The 25986-nt window shown below is 49.3% G+C and overlaps 9 protein-coding genes across 9 annotated transcripts; 5 read left to right on the top strand and 4 right to left on the bottom strand.

Moving 5' to 3' along the window:
• Positions 1 to 4335: 4335 nt before the first annotated feature.
• Positions 4336 to 5256, top strand: EsH8_VIII_000062 (uncharacterized protein; the record flags this gene model as incomplete). The annotated part of the gene is made up of 4 exons (XM_083269104.1): positions 4336 to 4432; positions 4487 to 4899; positions 4999 to 5174; positions 5229 to 5256. The coding sequence occupies 4 exons, from the start codon at positions 4336 to 4338 to the stop codon at positions 5254 to 5256; spliced, it is 714 nt and encodes a 237-aa protein (XP_083128872.1).
• Positions 5257 to 5955: 699 nt separating this feature from the next.
• Positions 5956 to 7601, top strand: EsH8_VIII_000061 (class I SAM-dependent methyltransferase; the record flags this gene model as incomplete). Its single annotated transcript, XM_083269103.1, has 9 exons — positions 5956 to 6156; positions 6224 to 6253; positions 6319 to 6409; positions 6462 to 6503; positions 6565 to 6725; positions 6791 to 6828; positions 6892 to 7029; positions 7081 to 7500; positions 7550 to 7601. 9 exons carry the CDS (start codon positions 5956 to 5958, stop codon positions 7599 to 7601), a joined length of 1173 nt encoding a protein of 390 aa, XP_083128871.1.
• A 779-nt stretch (positions 7602 to 8380) lies between these two features.
• On the top strand, positions 8381 to 9980 carry EsH8_VIII_000060 (class I SAM-dependent methyltransferase; the record flags this gene model as incomplete). Its single annotated transcript, XM_083269102.1, has 9 exons — positions 8381 to 8518; positions 8581 to 8610; positions 8680 to 8773; positions 8826 to 8867; positions 8944 to 9098; positions 9154 to 9191; positions 9258 to 9395; positions 9454 to 9873; positions 9929 to 9980. 9 exons carry the CDS (start codon positions 8381 to 8383, stop codon positions 9978 to 9980), a joined length of 1107 nt encoding a protein of 368 aa, XP_083128870.1.
• Positions 9981 to 10575: 595 nt separating this feature from the next.
• On the bottom strand, positions 10576 to 11364 carry EsH8_VIII_000059 (SDR family oxidoreductase; the record flags this gene model as incomplete). Its single annotated transcript, XM_083269101.1, has 1 exon — positions 10576 to 11364. One exon carries the CDS (start codon positions 11362 to 11364, stop codon positions 10576 to 10578), a length of 789 nt encoding a protein of 262 aa, XP_083128869.1.
• Positions 11365 to 12668: 1304 nt separating this feature from the next.
• On the top strand, positions 12669 to 14336 carry EsH8_VIII_000058 (heme peroxidase; the record flags this gene model as incomplete). The annotated part of the gene is made up of 2 exons (XM_083269100.1): positions 12669 to 12804; positions 12856 to 14336. The coding sequence occupies 2 exons, from the start codon at positions 12669 to 12671 to the stop codon at positions 14334 to 14336; spliced, it is 1617 nt and encodes a 538-aa protein (XP_083128868.1).
• Positions 14337 to 15222: 886 nt separating this feature from the next.
• EsH8_VIII_000057 (flavin-containing monooxygenase) lies at positions 15223 to 16427 on the bottom strand (the record flags this gene model as incomplete). Its single annotated transcript, XM_083269099.1, has 2 exons — positions 15223 to 16131; positions 16185 to 16427. The coding sequence occupies 2 exons, from the start codon at positions 16425 to 16427 to the stop codon at positions 15223 to 15225; spliced, it is 1152 nt and encodes a 383-aa protein (XP_083128867.1).
• Positions 16428 to 17143: 716 nt separating this feature from the next.
• Positions 17144 to 18773, top strand: EsH8_VIII_000056 (uncharacterized protein; the record flags this gene model as incomplete). Its single annotated transcript, XM_083269098.1, has 3 exons — positions 17144 to 17419; positions 17697 to 17767; positions 18068 to 18773. The coding sequence occupies 3 exons, from the start codon at positions 17144 to 17146 to the stop codon at positions 18771 to 18773; spliced, it is 1053 nt and encodes a 350-aa protein (XP_083128866.1).
• Positions 18774 to 19264: 491 nt separating this feature from the next.
• Positions 19265 to 20139, bottom strand: EsH8_VIII_000055 (uncharacterized protein; the record flags this gene model as incomplete). Its single annotated transcript, XM_083269097.1, has 3 exons — positions 19265 to 19504; positions 19691 to 19984; positions 20083 to 20139. The coding sequence occupies 3 exons, from the start codon at positions 20137 to 20139 to the stop codon at positions 19265 to 19267; spliced, it is 591 nt and encodes a 196-aa protein (XP_083128865.1).
• A 2648-nt stretch (positions 20140 to 22787) lies between these two features.
• EsH8_VIII_000054 (VOC family protein) lies at positions 22788 to 23303 on the bottom strand (the record flags this gene model as incomplete). Its single annotated transcript, XM_083269096.1, has 2 exons — positions 22788 to 22809; positions 22897 to 23303. The coding sequence occupies 2 exons, from the start codon at positions 23301 to 23303 to the stop codon at positions 22788 to 22790; spliced, it is 429 nt and encodes a 142-aa protein (XP_083128864.1).
• Positions 23304 to 25986: the final 2683 nt, after the last annotated feature.

The following is a 25986-nucleotide window of genomic DNA, read 5'->3' as shown; positions in this document are numbered from 1 at the left end:
TGTTGTCAAAATTCTCGAGTATTAAAGTGAATCGTAACTGTGTCCTGGGAATAATGCCACAATGCTTTGTTTATTAGTGATAACGAGATCTAGGCTCTGACCGCTGAGAAATCGGCATAGCACGTAAGAACAGCTCCAGCTGTGTTTGATCCCCACCATGACAACCACTTGTCTGAATTCATGATTAGTGTTTCACGCTAGATCTAAAACGAGAGGTATGCATACAATTGCCCTGGATGTAAGTTTACTCCCTTTAAAAACACCTTTTAACATGTCTCTAGAGAATTGCGTGCGGTACTCTGTTGCCATTGGGCCGGTACAAAGTAGCGTCAAAAAATAAATTAACGAACGAAAGCCTACTTGTTATCTAAGCAGTAGCCCTTAGAAAGGCATTAGCTCGGTGCATGTTGGCCCGAGGAATAGCAAGGACCTCTAGCCCTCAAGATGTTGCCGAGAACGACGTTAATGGGTTCCTTCGGATCAGCTTGGTGGTTGTTGGTAGCAGACAGTTAAATAGGTTCGCAGTAGGCAGCTGAGCTGGCAGTGAGAAGCCGGTAGCTGCGCGCCTATTAATAAGGGGTTATTTAATAAGTTGGATATCACTAGATTGGTTGGCAGCCAGAATTGCTCCAAAGGGCCCCCTTTTGCATTCCCACCCCCCTCCAACAGTGGCGAAGAACGGATTTATTGGCCCCAAGAAATCTAAAGAAGTCATCCCATTCTTAAGTGCGTGAACCACCATCCCCATATTTCCTCCTCCGGCAGTCTGGCCTGTTCATTAGAATCAGTTCTCTCGTTGAATACCGTTTGGAAGTTACGGAATTCACGCTTTGCATTTTCGTTTGCTCTTTCCAATGCATCGTCATCGAGAAAGCTTCTCCAAGTATGGATCAAGAGAGCTAGGCCGAAGGCGTCAAAGATCGGGCCTTGCTGTGGGGTTCCGGGCTCTTTCACGAGTCCTAGAGCACGGAGCCTTTCCCAATCCCAAATTGTGAAGCCCAGTCTGCGATACTCTCTCATTGGAACGCCATGGTATGGTTCCTCGCGAGACCAAGTGATCTCCCTGGCGACACGGTAGCCGGGTGCATCGTAGTTCATATGCTCTTTCCAGAGGCCGGATGTTGGTGGTTGTTCTGTGCCATTGGGCCAAAGTCTTGAATCTTTGCCAGTGGAAACACGAGGCGTAGGCAGACGCGTGCAATGGCGCTTCACCTCCGACGACAGCCTTTCACCATTGCCGTCAACCATGTCTTTAGCTTCAACAGTCCTGCCTTTGACAAAATCCATCGCCATTAATAATTCTTCTTTTCCATCGCCCCAGACCTCACCCAGGTGTTCGATGTACCGCTCTTCGATGGTATTTGCGTCGGGGTTGCCGTTAGGCCAGCCGAGACGACCAGAACATAACGCGCTTTTTATCTCATTTAATAGCTGCAACCGCCAAAAGCCCCGCATCATTCTCTGCATCTCGATCCAAGAAGGAGGCCCGTGGTCTTTGGGGCTGAACGGAACACTCTCAAATCGGTCGCACCAGGTATATATCCCGCAGTCCTCGATTTCCTTCCCAGGCTGTGATGGTTTGGCAGCCAGGCAGTGTTCGTAGGCGTCACTCAGGCATTCATGTGCCAAAGTCGCGACTCTTCTGACGAGAATTAGAAACTCCCGTGCTGAAAACCCAGATGAGGCTTCAGATTCGGGTTTAAGAAGATTGTTGAAGGAGAGTTTTGTCGCCAAAATCGGGTCGGACTGTTGAGTTTCGTAATTTACTCCCTCATCTCGGGAATTTACTCTGTGCTGAACATAGGACTCTATAAAGGACTGCAGATCGGTCTCGGAACAGTTGGCAGCCGTTGACCGCCTGACAAGTGCGATACGACTCATGATAAATAGGCTATCGCCAATGACGGACTGTTGAACAACATTTTCGAAAATACCCGGTCCAAATGCGTGGAAGGTACGGAATGCTTTGGGCGATGAAACAAGGAGATGGTGAAGGCTTGGAAGGTCTGGGACCAAGGAAAGGACATTGATAACGACCTCAGTGGGAAGTGACTCGAATGATGGAGGAACTGACACACTGTCCATGATTCTGAGCGTGTGTGTGAAAATATGTGTATGGTAATGTTCACGATCAAATGATGAAAGACTGTACCTGCGGCGAAGTCCTCTTAATATACATGCTGTCAAGAATACATGTGCTCAAAAGTTAGGTTGCCCCAAGGAGACAGTTGTCCTATTTGTACATCCCCTGATAACATGTCTGCTCCACTTCAAACCCCAGCTGGTTTCCCTACCGCTGTAACCCCGCTAGGAACCTTTATGTTGGCTAACAATCTGACTCATGACGCAACGCTCAGTACGTTTTTCTCTATCATGCAGTCTCAAAGGGGGTTTGTTAGCCACGTCAATAGGACCAGGGAGTAATTAAATCATGACAAGTAGAATTAAGGGAAAACAGTTCTCATAAATCCTCGCTCTTTAAGAACGTCGTTACAACACCGTAACTGCCTAAGATCATCAAACACCATGTGAAACTCTGGAGTTGTGATCGCCAAGCACGGGCATGGGTGTGTGTTTAAGCGGTCAAAACACACTTGATGCACCTCTAACCATCTGATTTCATCCTCATTTATCTCGAGTAAATTTATTATCTCGTAGCTTCGCGCCTTACTCGGTTCTTGTGACTACAAGGGGCGGAATAGAGCCGATTAGATTCACTGCCTGAAAATGTCTACAACGGTTTGCCAAATCAAATGCTTATGTATTGGCGTTTTGGAGTAAGAATGGGTTATTATGGTCTCGGCAAAATGAGTGCAGTCGGGCGCGATGGGATAGCAATCAATCAAAAGTGCAGGCAAACATGCTTACGCTGCGGTCAACACTCCTTGTAAGGGGTTATCCCACCGGGTGTGGGTGGACTACACTACCGGGGACCTGTAAAAGCCTTCAGTCCTCTCCACGTATGGTCAACCACATGATTCGTTGTTGGTGAGGAAAACATTATCGATATATTCCGATTGATCGAGCCCCTGCACGCCGTTGTACCATTATTCACAAATTCTATCAACCCTTGGGTTCCCAGACCGGCCTGTTCGAGCTAGCCTATACAAGGAGGTCAGAACGGCGTAACGTTATATCATCGGATGGCCGCTGACTGTGTAATTTAGCTGCGGGGTACTAGGCGTTTTCATAGACCTGGTCTCCCTAGATCGTCGTGCGACTCACACACGGTCCGACTGACGCATAAGTAAACTTTAGTGCTTAACGTCACACCTTGCCCCTTCAGCTCTTAGCTGGGAGGAAAAGGCCTAAGGCAGACGCCGCCGTGACGGGATGATGTTCTACCGGTCTTACCCGCCGAGATGGATTGTCGCCTAGCTGGTCTCTCGACTGGGGTATTACACAACGTTGAGTGCACGTGTCTTCAAGAGTGTCTTGGAAATTCAGGTTTAATTTTGCGGCTGATTCACAGATGACGCCATTCTGTAGGGCTTGCGATCTGCATGATCATCAAGGGGAACTGCATGCTTGTTTCCTCTGCGATCAGTCGCGACACCCGACTATGATTCACGATGACTAGCATGTCAACATTTTTTGGTCGTTAATTTCTTGTTGACCTCAAAATGACCGATGGAAGCAGTTAAGAGTCTATCCACCTGACCTCTACTTTCTTCTATAGCAAGCAGTCGCGCAGCCTTCGCGACCATTATGATGAGACTTGCAACCCGAACTGGAAAAATTCGTAAGTTTAGCTTCCAAATCTGACACCGCGGGGAACAGGTTCAGCTGGCTGGGGTTGATCGACGTTTAGTTCGTCCAATCTCCATCTTTGCTGGATCTTCATAGGCCAGTGTAACCCTCCTGGTGGCTTAGTCTCGGCCGCTAAACTCGTGGGTTAGGTTCATCCCGATGCACCCCTGTCAGTTAGGCAACGGTAGTGGCTGATCATCCGAAACTTCGATGTCGGTGGCTGCTGTGAACCCCATGCCTAGCTTTGACAAGACCGGCTCAACACCATCTTCCTAATATAGCTCGGCGTCATGATAATCGCCAGAGGCAGCCTTACCTGAGGTCCTGTGACGCGAGCCAAGCCTTGAAATGCCCCTACGATGTTACTCCAAGGAGCATCTTCAGCTGAGGCCAGGAAGCTGACGCTTCCGTGCCGTGTAAGATCGGATGAATTAGTGATAAGGCAAAGATCACCACCCTTGACACTCGATGTATTTTGAATAATATAAATACCGGTCATGGAACCGTGTCGGAAAGGGATTCAACAAGACACAACCCCATCGCAGACAGACACTCAGCCAGACAAATCATATCAGAAGCTTCAACATGCATATGCAATCTTTTCTTATCGCCGTCGCCGTCTCGGCTGCATCAGTACTTGCAGCTCTTAATGAGCCATGTTACGGCTCTGGTGGTAGAGCGGGTTCGTCGTCTCACTCCTCATTCTCGTGACTCCTTTCTAACGGGTTACATATAGGCGTTTGTGTTACGACGAGCAGCTGCTCATCTAGCGGCGGCACCACTATTGATGGCGCCTGCCCCGCCGACGCATCCAACATAAAATGCTGCACCAAAGCGGCATGTGGCAGCGGCGGTAACTGTCGCTGGACGAGCGACTGCGCCGGTTCGTCCGCCTCAAACCAGTGTCCCGGACCCAGCGGCTTCAAATGCTGTTCATCAACCGCGACTGGCTTTGGCGGCTATGGAGCCCCTTCGATCCCGTCCGTCGGTGCTTGCAAGCAGGTCGCAGTCAACGGCGCGAAAAAGATTGTCGCTGCGTTCCCTGGCAGGGTCAGACAGGTGTTCTGCACGCGTGCCTGTGCCTGCCCCGGCGACTCGGACCATTGCTGCGGAAAAGCCACGGATATGATGTGCTCCGATGGAGGTGGCGTAAGTGCTTCAAGCTTTGCTGTTTGCTTTCTTGGCTGTTTGCTTTCTTGGCTGTTTGCTTTCTGTCCTGCAGGATTGTGGAGCTGACTGGAGATACAGGTACCCACCGTATCGGGCAAAGAGATTGCTGAGTGGGTTATGAACAACCGCGCAACGCTGAACTTGAAGTATGTTATTTGGGGTCAGAAGATCTGGAATCCGTCCTCGGATTCTGTGAAGTCCTGGTCAAGTTGGCGGACTATGGATGACCGTGGTGATTTCACTGCAAACCATTGGTAAGTTATTTCATTCATGGATTGAGAGAAGTGATCAATCTGACTGTTCTTCAGGGACCATGTGCATGTGAGCTACAATTAGAGGGGTTGGGGCTTTGGGGTTTTCGCTTCATGATCTGTTGGAACCGGGGTTGAGCAGGGTTGTTTTGAAGATACATCATAATTGGATACGAAAGATGCAGGACGGATGCAGGATCTCTTCACCGAAATGCAACATTGTTTTGAGACCATACCTATCAAAGAATTTCGTTGGGATATCTTTCGGTCTTTATTCCCCGAAATGGCTGCAAACCCTGCGCTCGTTTAACATGCTGCGCGTGAAAACGTTCATACTCGGATCATTCCATTTTTAACACTGCTACAACAAAACCTGGACCTATGAAGACCTGAAATTTGATTGGACCAACTGGAAATAGTTGGCGAAATAGCTATTCATTCCGAGGGAGCGGTTACCAGTGAAAGCATGCCACGATTCGCATTCGACTACTGTAAGAGAACCACTTGCCGGTCTTCCGCTTCAATGTGATAGGCACAGCCGCGGTTGCCCCCTTTCCTAGGAACAAACCCCACAAGCAATCATTCTACACGGCGTGGTCGCAGCAAATGTGCATAATTCTGTTTGGCCAAGGAGAGGGGTAACATCTTTAGCTCCATAGGTAGATATTTCTTCTGGATAAATAAACTGCTATGTTTCTCGCTATTCAAAAAACGTGAGTTGTCCCAAACAGCCTCTGCCAGTGGCCTGGAGTTTTTAAACACAACACACGATTCTATTTCCATCATGTCTGAAACCAGGGACGTCACCGACGCTACGGTGAACAACAGTTCAACGGCTTCGCCGTCTGCAGTTCCATCAATCCTGCCTACCACCACGCCCGAAAGTGTCAACACAGCTTCGGCTACTACGCCATCCTCTGCACCTGCCCAAGCCGGACAGTCCAATCTTACGACGACTATCACACCCGCACTGGATGCAGAAGAGGTGCGATTGTCAGCGAGATGACTGGTTTTGTTTAAGTTATCTAACACATAGTATCCTTATTTCACAGTCTGAGTATGATTCTTCTACAAGGGGTGAAGTAAGTGCCAGCTCAAATAACAATTCATCGACAAAATGACAAATCCTAACCGGGAAATGATCTAGAGCATCGCGTCCTCAAGTACCAGCGTGTCCAGCTCTGTGCTTCAATTTCGAATTGAGAATGGACGAACCTATCATAAATATAAGGATGGCAGTGAGTTTTTTGTTGTTTGACACTAACGCAGAGCGAATTCTGACAACCGCAGAATATTCGTATCCCAATGACGAGAGGGAAAATGAGCGGCTTGGTGCGTATACTTGACTACTTTTTCTGATTTTGACATGTACGAAAATTAACCATGCGCACAGACATCCAGCACAACATGTTCCTCCTGACTTTCGACAACAAGTTAGGAACTGCTCCACCGAATATGAAAGACTCCAACGTCAAGGTTGGCCGTGTTCTTGATGTCGGTACGGGAACCGGCATTTGGGCTATGGAGTTTGGGGAGGAACACCCGGAATCTGAGGTACGTGGGAACAGCTATTGCTCAACTCAGATGTGTACCCCTACTAACTAATCTGCTCATTTTAGGTTCTCGGTGTCGATCTTTCACCGACGCAGCCAGAATTGTACGCAATATCACTTCGGCCTATTTCATTTCTTAGCCGGACTTGTGGCTAATGTATGCACAGCACTTATTCGAACGTCAAGTTCGAAATCGATGATATTGACGAGGATTGGACGTATTCACAACCTTTCGATTACATTCATAGTCGAATGATGACGTCAAGCATCGCCAACTGGAGGGAATACCTTCAAAAATGCTACGAGTGGGTCCCATTTGGTCTTATTTTTGTTTATTTATCTCACGTTGGCGTTAGTAATTTGACCCCCAATGGATACCTCGAGCTGAACGAAATCGACCTCAAACCCGGTTGTGACGACGGAACACTCAAAGAGGACCATGCACTTGTGAAGATGAGTCGATTGTGGGGTGAAGCTGCCGCATTCTTTGGTCGTCCTTTTCAGGACAATAGGGCGTTGTTGGATATGCTGGCCGAAATCGGATTCGTGGATATCCACGCACAGACGTTCAAGTGGCCCTCGAACCCATGGCCCAAAGATAGAAAGCACAAGGAGCTTGGGTTCTGGAATTACGACAATTCTGTGGCCGGGCTTGAAGGTTTTATGATGGCGCCTTTTACTAGGGTTCATGAGTGGACCAAGGAAGAGGTTACCGTGTTTGCCATGCAGGTTCGGAACGAGATGAAAGACCCGAGCATCCATTCTTATTCTCATATGTAAGTTATCGTTGTACCTCCTGATGTTACCGTCGCTCACGCTGTTTAGTTGGTCAATTTATGCGAGGAAACCCTCGGAGGCGGAATTGGAGGCCAACTGAGAGAATGGCAACCCTTCACAAGCAGCAGTGCAGGCGGCCTTCATATCTCACTGGGCACAAATATCATCATTTTCAATGAAGTTTTGTTTGAAACTGTTTGCTAGTTTTCCACGCGCCGTAACTCTCTTCGACTATTATTCAAACACTCAAAACTCTTGACGTACTTGTAGCAAGCGACAGCTGGTGCATGGAAGGCAGGAGCTTGGTAGTCACAGGAGCTGCCTTACGCACAGCTAGGGAAATGTCAATTTTTTTTTTTAGCGAACTGATCCTTGCTTGGTCTTGCATGGAATTGTGATTGAAAGGCAGCTCATTAGCACAAGCAGCATACAGATTATGAAAGCAGCATATTTGCCCTTGGTGACGCCGCAGAACCTTGTCAGTGGATATCATATGGAGCCAATCATAATAGTCCCAAGGGAATGGTTACCAGTTACATATCGCGGAAGAGTTGTTATCCAACAAACGGGCCACTTCCCGGCCAGCCGCCTTGCAACGATACGCGCGTTGCCTTCTTGTTTGGGAAAGCGCTCCAACAGAGAACGTTGGCGATGGCATGTTCGCTGCAGACCTGCATAATTGTCTCCAGCCAAGAAGAGGGGTAACATGAATACGCACTTCCAGCAAATTATTAAATTGGTGTGTGTGCCATCCAAACTTCGCCCATGGCTTCTTGGTGGATGAGTTCGAGGTGACTTCGCGACCAAAAACACTCCTTTGTCCACCTACGACTTCAGTGGCGAGATACAAAAATAAGGGACAGTTGATCGTCTGGAATCATGTCTGAAAGCAACAACCCAGCGAACGACGCACCAGTTGTTGTGCCGGCTGCTGCTGCAACGGTTAACTCAACCCCCGCTGACACTCCTGTTCAACCAAACGCTGCAACCGACAATGACTTCATTGATGCTGAAGAGGTATTGTGTTTCTCTAAGAAGTTTTCCATTGTTCAAGAGCTCTAACTACGTGTTTCGCAAAGTTCACCGATGATAACTCTTCAGTGACGAATGTGAGTATTCCATCTCTGCACGTTTTGTGCTAATTATTTGCGCCTTGTCCTCACATGCATGATATCTAGCGAAGCCTTGCCTCGTCTAGCACGAGTGTTACTAGCTCGATCCTCGACTACCGATTGGAAAACGGACGAACGTACCATAGATACAAAGATGGCAGTAAGATATTGATATTATCTCGATGACATAAAATAAGCCCTAATCAGAATAGAATACTCACTTCCCAACGATGACAGGGAAAATGATCGGCTTGGTACGGCTCCCTCAAGATTTCCAAATTGTAGTAGTCTTTGTACCTACTCAACACTGTCGCTAAACCATGAAGGCAGATTTGCAACATAATTTGATCCTCAGGTCATTTGGCGATAGGTTGGGAACGGCTCCACCCAATGATCCAGGCTCCAAGGTTGGACGGGTCCTGGACCTTGGTACAGGATCTGGTATCTGGGCTATTGACTTTGGGGATGAACATCCTGAAGCTGATGTCAGTGGCGAATTTGCTCGTCTTCCCATATTTCTACATGCTCACCACGTCTCAGGTGCTTGGCGTCGACCTATCCGCCTCTCAGCCAGAATTGTAAGAGTCTCAGTTGATTGATGAAGTTGTTAGCGTCTAGGAATCAGACACTAATATGCGTTTTAGTACACCACCGAATGTACGATTCGAAGTAGATGATGTGGAAGAACCTTGGACGTACTCACGCCCGTTCGACTATATTCACAGCCGAATGATGACTTCAAGCATCGCTAACTGGGATGAATACATTCGGAGAGCCTACGAGTTAGTATTTTATCATGACACTAATACTATGAATTCCTGTCTAAATTGTGATTCTTAGTAACCTTTCCCCCGGCGGGTACCTTGAGCTGAACGAGATGGACATAGTCCCTCTCTCTGATGATGGTACTTTGAAGGAAGACTCAACACTCATGAAAAGTATCCGATTGATGGAGAGAGCTGCAATTATCTTCGGGCGCCCTTTCGAAGATATTCAAGGCCTCAAGACAAAGATGATTGAAGCTGGTTTCGAAGATGTCCACATCCAACGTTTCAAATGGCCTACCAATCCTTGGCCAAAACTACCAGAATATAGGGAAATTGGCATATGGAATTACGAAAATTTTGCACCGAACTGGGAAGGCTTTACCATGGCCCCCTTGACAAGAGCCTTTGATTGGACAAGAGAAGAAGTACTTTTACATGTGATGGAAGTACGCAAGGACCTTGGGGACAGAAGTATCCATGCCTACTTCTCACTGTAAGTTAAATGTATCGATTCCCTTGAAATTCGGATTGTAGCTAACTTCGCTTAGGTGGTCCATCTACGGAAGAAAACCCGAGAAGGAAGCAACGCCGGATAACTGAAGGAAATTGTGTCGTTGTTGCTGATGGGGAGGAAACACCTCACTACAATTCTGGAATAAGGGTTTTGACACCACAGGGGATAGTCGCAGTCGCATTAGTATGAGCGTAATACAGAGTAATCGTTGGATTACCCAGCAAGAATTCGGGCAGGCGGCCAGGTCCCGGGAAGCGGCAGCAGTCGGGCCCGGAGATTCTACCTCCGGGCTGCCAACGGCGATATCTTCACAACTGCTGCTTCCGCTGCCTAACTCTAATTTCTTCCATCTACAGACAACAGAATACAGTACCAGTTTTGTTCTTCGATCGATTTACCACCCGCACGGGCATCCTGTGATACTAACAATAATCGTTGATTGCTGAATACGGATTTCCATATTGATTCGTCACCTATGTGGCGATTCTTCTTTTGCAGTTATTTGAGAAATTATAGGTGCCAGACCCAGGTTATATATACCCTTTCCCCCGGTACTCGGTTAGATTCCTGATGATGATGACTAGGTTACGGGCGCAAGCACTTCCCATCGCCTTGAATTTGAAGATGAGAAAAAGCCTCGATTATTTTCCTATTGCATGTTGGAGTAATCCAATGTTTTACCTAGTAGTAGCCTTCAAATGTGTCTTCATGGTCTAGTGCCACCCGTGAAACAGCCTTCTTGATTGTCGAGCTGTCATCATCGGGTCCCAGGATGTCGAACGCAAGCCCGTAAGTCTTCTCATTTTGAATTGTCGCGTAGATGACCTTGGCAACATCTTCCCGAGGAATCATACCGACAGTGCCCACCTTGCCTGCACGCAGCTTTCCCGTACTAGGTCCCTCGCTCAAGCCACCGGGCCTCACGATGGTGTAGTCGAGTTTGCGCGTCGCATTCCCCACTCTCAACTCGGTGTCGGCCGCTAATTTAGCTCGCAGGATGGGACCGATGATACCCCACATGCGGTCGCTGAGCTTCTCATCGGTCTCGGTGTACCAGTCCGGAACGGGTTTGTTGTCTCGGTCGCGGACGTCTAGGGCACTGACGACAATGTAGCGCTTAGCGGCCACACTGGCCTTGGCCAGGGCATCCATGGCGCGGATGGCCCCATCCCGGTCGACGGCCTCTGCAGACTTGGGGTCCTTGCCGCCCGCCGCCCAAACGACTACATCGGGCCGGGTGCCCTCAATGATTTTGATAAAGTCGGCCTCGGAGCTTGTGGCGATGTCCTGGACAATTGGCTTTGCGCCGATGGCCACCAAGTCCGGGATCTGCTCCGGGTTGCGGATGACGCTGAAGATGGTGTGCGGGGTTTCGGCGTCCCGCAGGATCTTGGTCAGTTGACGAGCGGTTTTGCCATTGCCCCCAAAGATGAGGGTGGTTGGCATATGAAGGATGGATGCGTCGCCCATGATTGCTTGTCTATTCAATAGGCTTATCTTGGGTATCACACTATGATTGATTCTGTGGGAACCCAAGCTCAGACGATGCACTGAAAGGTGCCAGCCGCCAGTGACCTGATGGATTGATTGACTTCGTTGACGGCATAATCCCAACAAGCTCTGGAACGGAAGAATCATGAGTCCGGCCAAGAACTTCGGGTGGCCATTTTTCCGTCCCCTATCAATGCGCTCTGTGAGTTGGGGAGTCCCCATTTCCTTAGCGGGCGTTACCTTCCCTACTAAGTTTACAAGGGCACATATGCATGCAACTTGGCGTCCCATCAATCACATCAATATGTGCCCGAATCGTTGCCTTGCTGCACCATTCTTTATCTTGGGATGATCCCACTGAAATCCCTTCTCATATCCATCAAGATTTTCAAGCTCCTCAAGGTCACCAGTCCAATCTAAGCTCGTACACTGCAACACCAGCAAGCGGGTCTGCAATTTTCTCGTGGCAACTTCTCCGCAACTGCATGCTTCGTATAACAGGCCACAGGGCTATTGACTGGCAATATTTCAGTGTTACCGTCAAGACATTTAAGCAAACGGCACGACTGCCGCACGAACGAGACCCAGTTACTTGCATAATGCAGGCCCAGTTCTCTACTACCTAAGCAATGGCTCCATTTTTTGCCGCAGGAAAGCCACCGAAATGCACATACTGCTAGCATCGCCAATTGTCAGAAACTTCACCTGGATTCCCGTATTAGGTGGACTCCCTCGGATTCCTCCTGGAGAAGTCCTGCATACCCACCCGCTCCAGTGCCGCATCCGTCCATTAAGGCCTCGTCAATCAACAACACACAGCACCCACCTGTATGTTCGCTGATCGCCCGTATTTTAGGCTACTTGATGGGTAATTACAGCTGCCTTATTGGGCAGGAGGCAGTTCTCCACGGTGCATTGGGGTTGAGCCAGGGAGGCCTTGTCTCGGAAATGAGCTAAATAGGCACTTGTTAAGAAGCATAACAGGGCATGGTCCACGACGGTGGGAACCGACTGGACGGCCGCCCTCCGTTTCGGCAATTGCGGGCGACTAGAATAGAATAGTCGCAAGGAATACGAGATGCTCAACTCTGGGCACGTAGATGTCTCCGTCCCATTGCCGCAGGGTCCAAGGGTCGCCCCGTCCAACGTTGCATTGCCGTCGTGCTAAGGGATCTGCTCGGAAACCATAAAGTGGGCGAAGGACGGCACCATTATGGGATGAACGACGAGTTCGGCAACGCACCTGTCACTCGTCAAGTCTTTCACCAGCAGCCTGCGCCATCATGAAGCAGAGCATCCTGTCCACTCTCGCTCTGGCGTCCTTTGCCGCGACAGAGTACGTCTGGCCCTCGCCTTACGATGAGATCGAAGATCATCTCTCCCTACAGGCTGGCTACCTACGCAGAGGTTTCATCGATGGTCAGTGGTGTTGATACCGGGATGACTCAAATCCAAACTAATTCTGAACAGGTGTAATCACGTGTGGATTTGGCACCAACATCCAAGGTCGCCAGAACTCGGCCGAGTGGATTCGGACGGCCTTCCACGACATGGCAACAAAGGATGTCGTTGCCGGCACTGGCGGTCTCGACGCGTCCATCTTCTTCGAGTTGGATCGCCCGGAGAACCTTGGTAGCGCTTTCAACAACACGTTTGGCTTCTTTAGCGGTTTCTACTCAGTCCGCGCCTCTGCCTCTGACTTGCTGGCCATGAGTGTCGTCATTTCCAGCTTTGCTTGCGGCGGCATCAAGATTCCTTTCCGCGCCGGCCGAATTGATGCCCAGGAGGCCGGGCCTGCAGGTGTTCCGGAGCCTCAAACCGACCTCAAGACAACACAGGACGCCTTCACCAAGGCGGGCTTCAACACAAGTGACATGATTGCCATGGTTGCATGCGGTCACACCTTGGGCGGCGTGCACAGTGTCGACTTCCCCGAGATCGTCGGCGTCGAGGCAGACCCCAACAACGATACGGTGGCGCACTTCGATAGCGTGCCCACCAAATTCGACAATGTCGTCGTGACTGAATATCTGGACGGCACCACAAAGAACCCATTGGCGGCCGGCACCAACGACACGCTCAACTCAGACAAGCGCATTTTCGGCGCAGACGGGAACAAGACGATGCAAGCCATGGCCGATCCCGACGTCTTCCAGGCTACCTGCGCTGATATTTTCGCTCGCATGATCGACACTGTGCCTGACAACGTTAAGCTCACTGACCCAATTGAAGCAACGGACATCAAGCCCTACATCAGTGGGCTGTTCCTCAAGGCTGACGGCAACCTATCATTCGGAGGCCGCATTCGAATTCGCACTACCGCTGTAACCGGTCGCAACCCGAACGATCTCTCTGTCCAGTTGACTTTCGCTGATCGCAACGGCAATGGCTCGACCGTTATTACCACGCGAAGAGCAACCTTCCAAGGCGGTTCTGCCAGTGGTCTCTGGGGAGAGTCATTCTACTGGTGGGAGTTCGATACTACTATCAGCCCCGAAACAGGTATCAGCAAGTTCTATATTCACGTAACGAAGCCGTCGACCAACGAGACCATCACCTACGACAATGCTGGTAACGGATACCCCATGACCGATGCGATCTTGTACCAGGAGTCGCAATCTTGCCTCGGTGATTTCGCCGACGGGAAGTTCCCGCTTACCGTTAAGGCTCTGGTGCGGAACGACCGCGTGCCCGCTGCAGCCGATGGCTTGACGCTGGATCTCGTCCACGAGATCGACAGACAGGGAGTCATTGTTCCCAAGCTGGAGGTTGAAACAATCAACTTTGAAAGTACGGGGGAGGTAATCGGCCAGTGGTCCGTCTATAAGGCCAGTGGAAGCCTGGAAGAGTCGAGTTGGAGCACGAGCTTTGACATCAAGTTGGGCGGAGACAACCCTGCTGAGGTTGCGTTCAAAAGAACATCCTCCTTGTCATCTAATACTTGCAGTTAATTGCAAACTCCCGTGCTAGTAATGACATTTATTTTGAAAACTCTGGTATATCCTTGGGAATGTGTTTCTACGTTTCCTTTGCTGGCTGCCTAGCGTCAACCTACTCGAAAAGGCATTGGCACAACAGCCAAGGCAAAGTTTACTATGTCACGTCCCGTCAAATTATATAACAGAGTTCCAACCATAGACTACTTTAACTGATCCACCACCTCTCGTGATAACTTCGCAAATCCACCTGATTACTGAAGGCGTCTTTCTCCAGCCAGGGGGTAAGGTCCACATCCGCATCCGCCTCACCATATGCCGCCAGCACATCCTTCTTGGTCCAGCCATTTCCTAGCCATCCGAATCTGTTTCCTTGTGGATTTTGATAGGTGTACTCGAAGTCCTCCCATCTTGGATCCTTCCGCACCAGGTCAACATGGGCGGCACTCCCAGGCCACAGCCCGTGGATTCTTCCCCCTACTATCCCGCCGTTATACCAAGAACTACAATGCTCGCTCATGACAGTACGAGGAAAAAATGCTTCGAGGTAAGCCCGGAAGTCTCGGGTCGCAGCAGTCGTGGGAGCTATGCTTCGTATTCCTTGGGTGACAGACTTGCGGAGTATCTTGGCGACGTACGTGATTTGATTCTCAACCGCATGGCACAAGGTTCCTGCTAGTCCTGTGGCGTTCGGTCCAAGCACTGTAATGAAGTTTGGGACTTGAGGTGCAAGCATTCCAAGATATGTGTCGGGAAATCCAGGGTTGCCACCTGGTCTCCATGCCTTCTGTATGTCGATTTTGTTGCATATAACTGGGAATTGTGTACTGAACGTGATGTCATGCCCAGTACTGCAAATTATAGCGTCGACCTCACGATGAGTACCTGACTGATGCGTCAGTTACATACCATTGGTCACTAGTCTCCAAGACTCACCATCAACGGTTCGAATGCCTGTCTCTGTGAACTCCAAGATTCTGTCGGTCACATAGGTGACGTTCTCGGCTGTCAAAGCCTCCAGGTAGCCCGGGCCCGGTGTAAGCCGACGGCAGCCCACAGGGAACTCCGGTATGATCTCGTCTGCCAGCTCAGGGTTACCAACAAGCCGAGCCCTCATCAGCTTTCTGATCGACTCCTCGGCAGCCGCATTTTGTGGCCCGTCCTTGAAAATGCTCCCGAATCGGCTGAACAGCTTGGTTTCAAGCGCCTTGCGAAATATCAAGTATTTTTCAGGGTCGGATCGTGCATCCTCAATGTTCTTTGAGACAAAATCTGCAAGGTCCTCTCCTCCTATTGGTGCTGCAACCCAAGTTTTATTTCGAGCGTAATGATCAATCTTTGAGGCTTGTTTCTGTAGCTGGGGAAGCACCTGTATCCCCGAAGCACCGTTGCCGATGACGGCAATGCGCTTGCCTTTGGGATCAAACTCGGGGTCCCAGTTGGAAGTGTGGCGTAAATGCCCCTTGAAACTATCGATGCCTGGATAGTCCGGAAGTTTCGGATCACTAAAGTGGCCAGTGGCAGTAATCAGGAAATTGGCCTCGTCGACAAACTCTCCATCCTTTGACTGGATTTTGACGATCCACTTGGCTTTCTCCTCGGACCACTCTGCCGATATCACTCGGTGACTTGTACGAATGTACTTGCGTACTTCATATTTATCGGCTATACGTTGCCAATAGGCGTAAATCTCTGGTCCAGTTGCGTATGCTTCTGTCCAAGTTGTTGAAGGGGCAAACGTGGCTTGATAAGCGTGAGCTGGCACATCACAGCGAACCCCAGGATATGTGTTGGTGTGCCAAACTCCTCCCTACAGGCTAGTTAACGAGCAAGTAAATTTAGAATGGAATTTTCCAGACGTACAATATCATTGTTTCTCTCGTAAATGACAAGGTCTAGGTTTGGGACTTTCGCGGGCAGCAATACAGCAGCGGTAATGCCTGCAATGCCGGCTCCAACAACAATCGCTCTGACTGGGGGGTATTCATCGATGGGATGTTCTTCAATTTCGAATGGAGGATCAACAGTTCGGAGGTTTACTCCTTCTGACTTGACTTGCAAATCCGAAGTGCTGTGGTTCGAATCTATTATCGCTCCTGGGGCCATTTTCAAAAACCTGAGAGATGGTGGAATGGAGCTGTTTACGCTTCATGAGAAATGCGGTTCTAGTTGATCATTTGAATACTATTTCATAACTCGCTGAGTGTTGAATGATATGGGCATTCGAGCTGTTTATCTTCGAATCACGCAACCATTGTCACCTCTTGCAAATAACCCCTGTCGTTGATGGGATTGCGCATGCATGGGATTTGCAGGCACATTGATTCGAAAAGCGTTGGCGTGATAGCGACGGCACAACCGGCTGTGTTTATAAGTGAAGCGTTCAGGACCAGTGAACAATTGGCTTCCCCACCTCACTGCGTCGGCAGTGAGGGGGAAGCAGAATCCAAATTGGCGGATGGGAGTAGTATGGAGATGCGTTCTTCGGAATCTGGCTCGGGCCTGATATAATTTGTTGGCTGTTATCAGCGAGCATGCAACCGATATGGATCAACTTCCGATACGCCATACTTAACTCACTTTGCGAATTTGCTAGCCCCCGTTTCCGGTGGTCTGAAAAGCGCACAACACGCACGTCCACCAATTATGACGCCGAAATCGGGTACATCGCGATTGCGTACTGTCCAAAAATGAGGCAGCACTTTAAATCTCGTCTAGAAATAGAGGCTACCTCGGCAACCTCCATTTCGTAGCCCATGTCGGAGGGTTTTTCTTATCCAGGTTAAACTCATCGACCTCGCGCAACTTGCTCCACCGAAAAGATGGATACCTCCGACAATCGACGAATTATCCTGAATGCGTTTGACATGTTCACACCGAGCCATTTGTGCTTTGGCCAGTGGCGCAGGAATGAAGCCGAAGCTCCTGACAAGTTTCGAGATCTCACGTACTGGACCAATCTTGCGCAGATACTCGAGCGCGGTGACATCAACGCATTGATCCTTGCCGATACCTTTGGCCAGCATGATGTCTATAAAGGAAGTGCAGAGCCAACGATACGAACCTGCTGTCAGTACCCGATGGGTGACCCGGCTGTGGTGAGTGCCAAGAATCATTCAGCGTGGGTCCAGCATTGACTGTAGACACAGCCGGTGACAGCGATGGCAGCAGTGACAAAGAATCTCGGGTTCATTGTTACTACAAGTACAAGCTACGAGGCCCCTTTTGTCATTGCCAAAAGGTTCTCGACTCTTGACCATCTCACCAAGGGGCGCTTTGGCTGGAATATTGTGACTTCTTTCAAAGAGTCTGCTGCCAAGGCGGTGCGCTTGATCCAATAATATGTTGATTCCAAGTTTCACTAATCGTTATCAGGTGGGTGTATCGTACGTTGAACATGACGAGCGATACGCTATTTCTGATGAATACGTTGAGTTGCTCTACAAGTAAGCACACACCCCTTGATAACATAAAAAAAGAATTGGAAAAGAACCCCGAAACTAACAAGCCAGAATATGGGAGGGTTCTTGGGCGGACGACGCTTTGAAAAAGGATGCAACGAATGAGATATACGCGGACCCAAGCCGAATTCGCTGGATTAAACACCATACGTCAAGGTTCAACGTGGATGCCCCCCATATCCTACATCCTTCGCCACAAAGAACACCATTCCTACTTCAAGCAGGTACCTCACCGTGAGTATTACATAGTTTTATCCGTAAGACTGCTCGCTGATACGGTTACAGAGCCGGGATAGATTTTGCGGCAAAGCATGCTGAAGCCATCATGATTTCGGGATTGTCTCCTCACATATTGGCACCTCGCGTTGCCGCGATTCGTGCAAAAGCAGCGGAGTTTGGGCGGGATCCTCGCAGCGTGAAGGTCTTTGCAGTGGTGACGCCCGTGATTGGTCGAACGGATGAAGAAGCCAATGACAAGTATCAACAAGCATTGGAATACGCAAGTTTTGAGCCTGGCCTTATTTTCTTCTCTGGTAACGCAGGAATTGACCTGTCCAAGTACGACCTTGACGCGGAAATCAAGCCAGGCGATGCCACGGTTGATGGCAGAGTGCACTCATTAGTTAACAGCCTTAAATACCGCGGTGATGACATCCCTGCGTGGACACCACGAAACATCGGGAAAGCCATGGCAATAGGCGGAAATGGTCCAGTTCCTGTCGGATCAGCAGCCCGTGTTGCTGACTTCCTTGAGAGTTGGGTCAGAACCGCAGACCTTGATGGCTTCAATATTGGTTATATCACCAGCCCTGGTAGCTTCGAAGATGTGGTGGATATTCTTGTTCCTGAGCTCCGTCGGAGGGGCATATATGCGCCTACTGGCGAGAGCGGAACGACGCGTGAGAGAATCTATGGTCCTGGTCAAACGCGTTTACGCGATGACCACGTGGGAAGTCGGTTCAAATACGATACTTATCCCGTAGAAGACTAAGAAGAGACATCGAATTTGGTCCATTCGTCGACAATGGAAGTAAAAGACTTGCCCATAGGGTATTCATGATCTCATTTTTGAGAGCACCGAAAAAAAGTCGGGACAGAGCCAGAGTTTTACTTTGGCCAACCCAGTACCTGGCCATTGTTCCTCTATTCTTTAGATCTGTATTAATCCTACAGGCGGGGTAGTACCCAGTACAGGTAAGACATGAGTTTTGCCAAGTGGTGCAGTACTGAGTAAAGAGGTTAACAATCCCATTTGAAGTTGAGTTCTAAATCTCAATCAAGTTTGCCTTCTCTAACCCGTGGTACCCCTCTATCTCGCGACCGGTCTAACTAGCTACCCTTCCATACTACTGCACAGAAACCCTGTGTCCTCCGGCCGCCAAGTCTGCAATTTCACACTCCATAGTATTTCCCATACTATGCAGTCCGAAAAATCTGTGAAGAAAACAATGCAACGGACCCTCGAGGCTCGCGCGTTTGTACCTAAACTGGCTGACCGCTCGGGCTGAAGAGAGGGCACATAGATGTGATGACGTTATACCTCTGGTTTTCGTTGAAGCGCTGAACAGAGGGCTGGAAGATGGCTTCAATAATGGTGAAGAAGCAGTTGGCCACGGCATCCTGGATCATGTTCGCAAGGTGGCTGCAAGCCATGTCCAGGGCGTACGTGTTGTCATTGCAGAAGACTGCAGCCGAATTGCCATTGCAGGTCAATCGGATACACTGTCGTGCCTGGACCACACATCTGCTAACCGTCTTAAGGTAGCTGACTCCCGTGTTCAAATCCCAAAGCGCGATACCTCCCCATGGCTTTTCGCACTCAGTCCTGTACTGTAAGGTGTGGAATCTAGGTCAGTTTTGACTTTCTATGCGTTCACGGAGAATCTCTGCAAAGTAATTGAAACTAACAGTGTCATCGCGAGCTTCCAAAGCTCTCTCATCAAGTCGAACCACTTCGGACGTGATGAAGGAGGCGCCATCGGGAACTCCAACAGCGGTGCCGTTGTCGGAGAAACTCATGGTACCATCGAAAAGCGACAGATGAGGGTGGTCTGTGTTGATCTGGGAGTCGATATCGTTCAGATCATCTCCCTCATAGTAGACGGCAGGGCCGCCCTCAACCACAGCTCCGTACCATCCCAGACGGCCTACAGGGTGAGGAGGTGCGGCGAGTTCGGCTGATTTGGTATCGATGGCAGCTGCCTGTGCAAATTGTCAGCACTTCGAACGAGATTGTAAAAGCAGGGCCCAAAAAAAGCGCCATGAGCTTGAAAAGTCGAGTAAAACGAAAAGGCACATACCGAGGTAATGCCCGCCCAGACAGCGAAGATAGTGGGGATAATGGCCTTCATTTTCATTGTACTTCCGGCAACGATCGAAGTGGGAATTTTTTTGTGGAGGTTTAGGAGTAAACTGTATGAGTAACTAGAGATTCGGGATTCAAAAAATGAAGGAGGTTTAATGAGACTTTATACATCTTGGCCGTCCTTCACGAGAGCTCGAGTTGTTTGGAGACTTGCCGTCTTGCCTCTTCTGCAGTCTTAGCTACAGCGATAGCTCTCGACCGAAGGATGCAAAATTAGCGCCGATTCTTTCAAGGGTCCAAAGTCCCTTTTCAGAACCCTTTTCGAAGTCTCGGTCAGAAAGAGCAATATTATTTTTTCGTCAGCTTGCTTTCATCGTCACTCCATGGTGGAATATTCGGACTTGTTTTATGCAAAGAAATCCTTCAAGAGCTAAATTACCCCAAATCAATCAATTATACCAGATTACGCTAGCTGCAAGAAGTTTGATCCCCGAATCCACTGCTCTGCGTGACTTAGTGGTTCAGAACTTCAGTGATGCATGTAGTTCAAAGAAATTGCCGGGGAAGATCGGCTCCGGGGAAATACCCACCGAGATTGAATGTTAAACTGCTCACGGTGAATGTCATGGTGGGCAGCAACATGCAGCGTCCTCTCTTCTACTGTTGGGGTAAAATTACAATGTTTGTTACCCTGAAGAAGTGAAATCGTGGCATTGACGGTCTCTATAATTGTCGTGCTGATGCAATACCAGAAATCGGGTCTGAATATAAGCCAAAGCTTCCCGGCCACTTTGATTCGACCCAGCGGCTGACCAGCTGCATATCGATATCCCACGCCGGAACCATAGGCTGGATATTGTAGGCTGCGCTGACGTCGACCTCGGAAATCAATCCATGCCTTCGTTTCGCAACTGCATTGACCCGACACCGATTAGTTTACCCCAAGGTAATTAAGCTTAATACGGACGGGTAGAATCCCTCGGCTATCATGGGGACGAAAAAGCTTGAAGAACGATTTGCTTATCGAGCCCCACCGTCCACAGCATTTGCTTATTGGGGTGGCTGTGTGCACAAGGGACAATGTGCTGTACATTGGAAAGTCCCACGCAACTGAACCAACGCGTATTCAACGGAAGTTCTTTTCTTTGATCGCATATATCAGTAGCAACCCTCTCGACCTTCTTAATTGATCCTAGTGGATCTTGGCATGAGGTGATTTTTAGCATGCCCTGCACAGATGCATGGGTTTTCTCGTGAACAAAAGATCTTTTCCAACTCTCACCATCCTTTGACCGGCCTCAAAAAACCAATCCGGTTAATCCTACGCCAGAACTACTTTTTCTGCCTCATTTTATTTCTTTAGGCCCACATTGTCACACTTGACAGGTGTTTTCCGTCTGTAGCTCTGCTATGCAGTTATCTGGAGCGGAAAACGACGTTGCTTGGCTTGAGTATCAGTGGCAATTCTACCTTTCAACGGAACTTTGGGATTAAGAGGCTACTTATCCTCCAACATTTTCCAACTCACCACTCTATAGGTGATTTCCTGTTTGTTTCAGGTTCATGAATATTGCATTATTGCTAGATCTGGCGATGCGATAAACTTCAGCGAAGATGGGCAGGAAGGTCTGGGTTTTGGTGTGTACTCGAGTTTACCTATCAACTGGTTCCTGTGTCTTCTGTGCACCTGTTTTCAATACTATCATCTGGATATCGTCGCTCCTCTCTTTCTTCTGAATCTCCCGGTTGGTGACTTACGAGTCGGCAGAGTCTTGGCCTCGACAACATGGTGTATTACAATCGCGGAACCTAAGGGATAAAAAGGAAGATTGAATGAGTTCAGCGTTTAAACCTTAATCTACACCTTGGCGAGACTGCTATGACTATTTTTAAAGTCATTGTGCTGAGCAATTTGATAATCAGACCAATCCATCTGCCTCAACTAGCCACCCAATGGCCAAGTTGGTTCTCCTTTGGCCAGTCCCAAACTACTGAAATGTTGCTGGTCGCGGGTTTTCTGTAGCTCACAAGGAGGTATTCGAGATAAGATGGTAGATCTGGCCAAGTCCAGCTGTTAGCCCTGACACCCTATTGCCCTTCTTGGTTTCAACTATCCGCATTGCAGCATCAACTTGGTTGAAATGATCACGGTAGCCGTTTGTTCGAGCTATATCTTGAAGTTTGCTGGTTACCCTTATCGATGGAACATATTGCGGTTTGTTATCAGTCGTATATGAATGTTTATGGTGTCTCATTGCTGTAACCCTACACGTGCGCTCATATCTGCAAGTCATGAGCGATCCATGTTTTGTATAATAATATAGAAGAACGAAAATTTGTTATTGGAATTTACAAACTCTTGATCAGGTCTTAGTCGCTGAGGTTCCAGGGTCGTAGCTTTCATATCTGTTTGCAAACTCAATCAATCGTTGGCTCGTATCGATAGTCAATCTTGAATTTGGTAAGTATACTCTTCCTTTGCTAATGAAATATTTCACTATATGCGTAATGGATGCAGTATACTGTCGTCTGGTAAAAAACTTGAAGGCTTTACCACACAGATAGCCGGCCAATGTGATTACTAACACTGATGACAGACATCACGCTGCAACACCCATTACTCGAAAGGAAATCCAATGTATTGCTGAATACACTGTTCCAAATCCCCTAAACAGCCGAAACGCTCCCCTACGACACCGTTCATGAAGAATAATGAGAGAGCCTGTACACGCAGGACATTAGCATCAGTGGGGTAACAACTATACGCACATGAAACGGCACACTATGGCTGGCGGCTTGAAGGACTCACTCGATCAGATTTCCATCAGGATCCCTAACATAAACGCTCTGAATAGGTCCTTGGGCACCCGTTCGCGCCACCACTTTTTCGCCCTCGAGGACTTGGATGCCGTCTCCTTGGAACCCCTTGATGAGATCCTCGAGGTTCGTGCCATCCTGCACCAGGAAACAGAGGTCTGCAGTACCCGGGAGCGCGGTCTTTGCTTTAGGCTCGAACTCCTTCCCTTGTTGGTGCAGATTGATCTTGTGCGGGCCGAACTTGAGAGCGTGCCTCTGGATGGACGGGTCCAAGGGCGACGTGAAGGTTTCCGCCTTCATGCCCAGGTACTTGGTGTACCATTGGACCGTCTTGGGAACGCTCGCGCAGGTGAGAACGAGGTGGTCCAAGGTCTTGACCACGGCCCTGGCTCCCGACATTGTGGCAGGTGCGACTCTGCAGCGGGCAAAAAATGGCGCTTTCAAGTGAGTGGCTGGTTAAGAAGAGTTTGCTGGCAGTTGCAGTGTCCTGTTGGCGGGTTTCCTTTACTAGCGTTCCTGCCGGTGTATTCGAGAGAGAAGTTTGGGGGGGGAAGTTTGGAAAAGACATCAAGACGTCATCTTTTTTGCATTTGGCTACACAATAGGGCGGACCGTGCCGAACTCCCGAGGCCTTCGGCTTCTAGAACCGGCGCCGACGTCAAACATGCCGGAGACCCACATCCGAGGCTAGCCGCTGGTATTCGCGTCTGTACTTTCGAAGCAGGCCACATGCATTGTGAATCGGAGCTTGTTGACGTCTTGAACTACTTCAATTAGGCGGGCCTAGCAACGATGCTTCAAAAGATCAGAGAATTGGGTATGTCGTTAACTCCGTGATTGAGAAAAGATGGTTGAAAACTAGGGCTGCGGGTTTATTCAGGATAAGATTTACTACGCAGAAACAGCTGCTACGGTCCAACAGCTGCTGCTGTCAATTCCGTACTTATGAGTAACTCCAATTTTCTACGAGACAGGCGCTAATGTTGCGGTAATGGTATACGCGAGAGATCTGTCTGACTACCCCTTGTCTGAGAGAATACCTTTTTCGTGCTTGCTATTGGCCTTGAAAGTTGTTTCTCCTGCTTTGGTGGTGGCGCTAACGATTGGCTTGAGAGTGAAAACAATGGCGTTTTCAATGTATTACATTTGTTGCATTTTTATACCTTATACAGGGAATGCGGGGTTGAGAGCTCGGACAATGTTCAAGCCCAACTGTCTCGGGGAATTCTTGACTAGTATATACGCCAAAAACTCTATGTCAGTGTGTCTAACATCGCCAGCGATTCAACGTGGTGCCTTGCACTGGGACTGAACTGGGTGCTGAAGCGGTATACGTTAAACTTCGCTCCTGCTATCATTCGCCTTTGCCGTCCCGCAACGCATTTTTGCGCAGATCAGCGAGATAAAAGTGTTCGCACCCTGGCATTGTCCCTGTTGTCACCGCTGTTCCTCCAATACCCTCAAACTGGGCTCTGAGATCGTGTTCGACCTAGTGCTGCGGAGGAACCTTGACTGCTATCCATATCTAGGAAAAATATGTAGCCCATTGAGGCGGAGAATGGTGTTGGCTATTCGCAACACAGCGGAGGGCTGAGGCTTGGTGACATCGGCGCGCTTGTCTCAGCCACGTGCACTACTGCCACATTGGAATTTTCAAACACTTCGCGATTGTGAAGTTCATTGTAGGCTGCGGCAATACACGTCTCCTCGAGTATAAAGGGTGATGTCACTCGGCGGCAAGGTTCGATGAAAACCTGCCGCCGTTGGAGTAAACGATCCAAATACCCCCTTCAAATAAGGTCGTCTTCTAACTGCGCCGCGGAGCAAGGCAGACTGTTTTTCGACGCCAACCAACGTAAGGCTTGGGCACCCTGCCTCCAGCGGTGCATCGTGAACGGAAAGCCACTTGGCGCATTCAACAATGCGGTGAACCTGTACAGCGAGGGTCTCGTTCACATTGCTGGCGGCCTTGCCTTCTTATTGGCCGCTGGGATGTTAAGGTGCAGATGGGCTGAAAACTAAAGGGCGTTTTTGGCCGGGGATGCATGTCCACCACACCACCCACATTCTGGAAAGGCTGATGGACATGGTGTCGTGGTCTGAAAATGGGATGACAGTCTGCAGCCATGTAGACAAACAGGTAGCTGCCGACACCTCTTGAAGGATCCAACAGGTGACAACGCAGGCTTCAATGGCAGAACTGTCAATGCAGAGTGGTTCGGGGGCTATAAAAAATACTGTTTAGGTGCAGATTCTCAAGCCAGACTAGTACATTTGCCTGTTCCTCACTCCTTCTATATACTAGATTGAGTGGTAAAAGACTCACCGTGGGGAGTCTTAATTGAAGGCAGGGCTTGCGGCTACCATTAATCACCCGGCAGGCAAACGCATTCCGTCGCCAGCAGTCGAAAAAAAGATGGTGACCCGGTATCCAACACCATGGTCACAGCCTACCTCTATATTGCATGATCAACATGTGCTAACTCTAGCTGCAGCATCAAGCAAACCCAACTAGCCGTAAGACGGGCAGATTTTGATTAAACAAAACATCCTTCCGCCCCTTGCTCCCCAGTTCCTCGAATCAGCCCTGCGGCTCGTTGGGAAACAGTGTGGTAACACGGCGAGATTCAACTCCGTGATTACCTGCGGGGGGAGGGGCTGAGCCCCCAGACAATCAATCGCCCAGCCCCGGACCCCGGCTTCTGACGCCACTGCCACCCCTACACATGTTCAGCAGCCACTTAGCCAAAGCCCCGAGGTATCGTGGCCAAGTTTTCGCTGCAGGAACAAAAACCGCTGTCGCTGCGTGGGCACACTGGTGACACCTTCGATTGGACGCCACCATGGAGCTGTGCTGTAAGTTCATCTCCGCTCAATATGCGAGCTGAGTTGCCTAAAAAAACAATAACGAGGCAAGAGGGGGGGAAAAAAGCCCGACGATGCAGCCTTGTGGTGTGCGTTGCGCGCAGGCGCCATGTACTTAAGAAAGGGAGTTTCCACGGCAGAGGGGGGAAACGACTGTTGAATAAGCCAAGCAACAGTCAACAAACCTTCACTCTCGCTCCAGCACGCTCGCTTGCTC

Source organism: Colletotrichum jinshuiense, chromosome 8, assembly GCF_051148585.1.
Source record: "Colletotrichum jinshuiense chromosome 8, complete sequence".
NCBI classification, from domain to species: Eukaryota; Fungi; Ascomycota; class Sordariomycetes; order Glomerellales; family Glomerellaceae; genus Colletotrichum; species Colletotrichum jinshuiense.
Note: the sequence above shows the minus strand (reverse complement) of the source record. Positions and strands in the feature narration are given on the sequence as shown.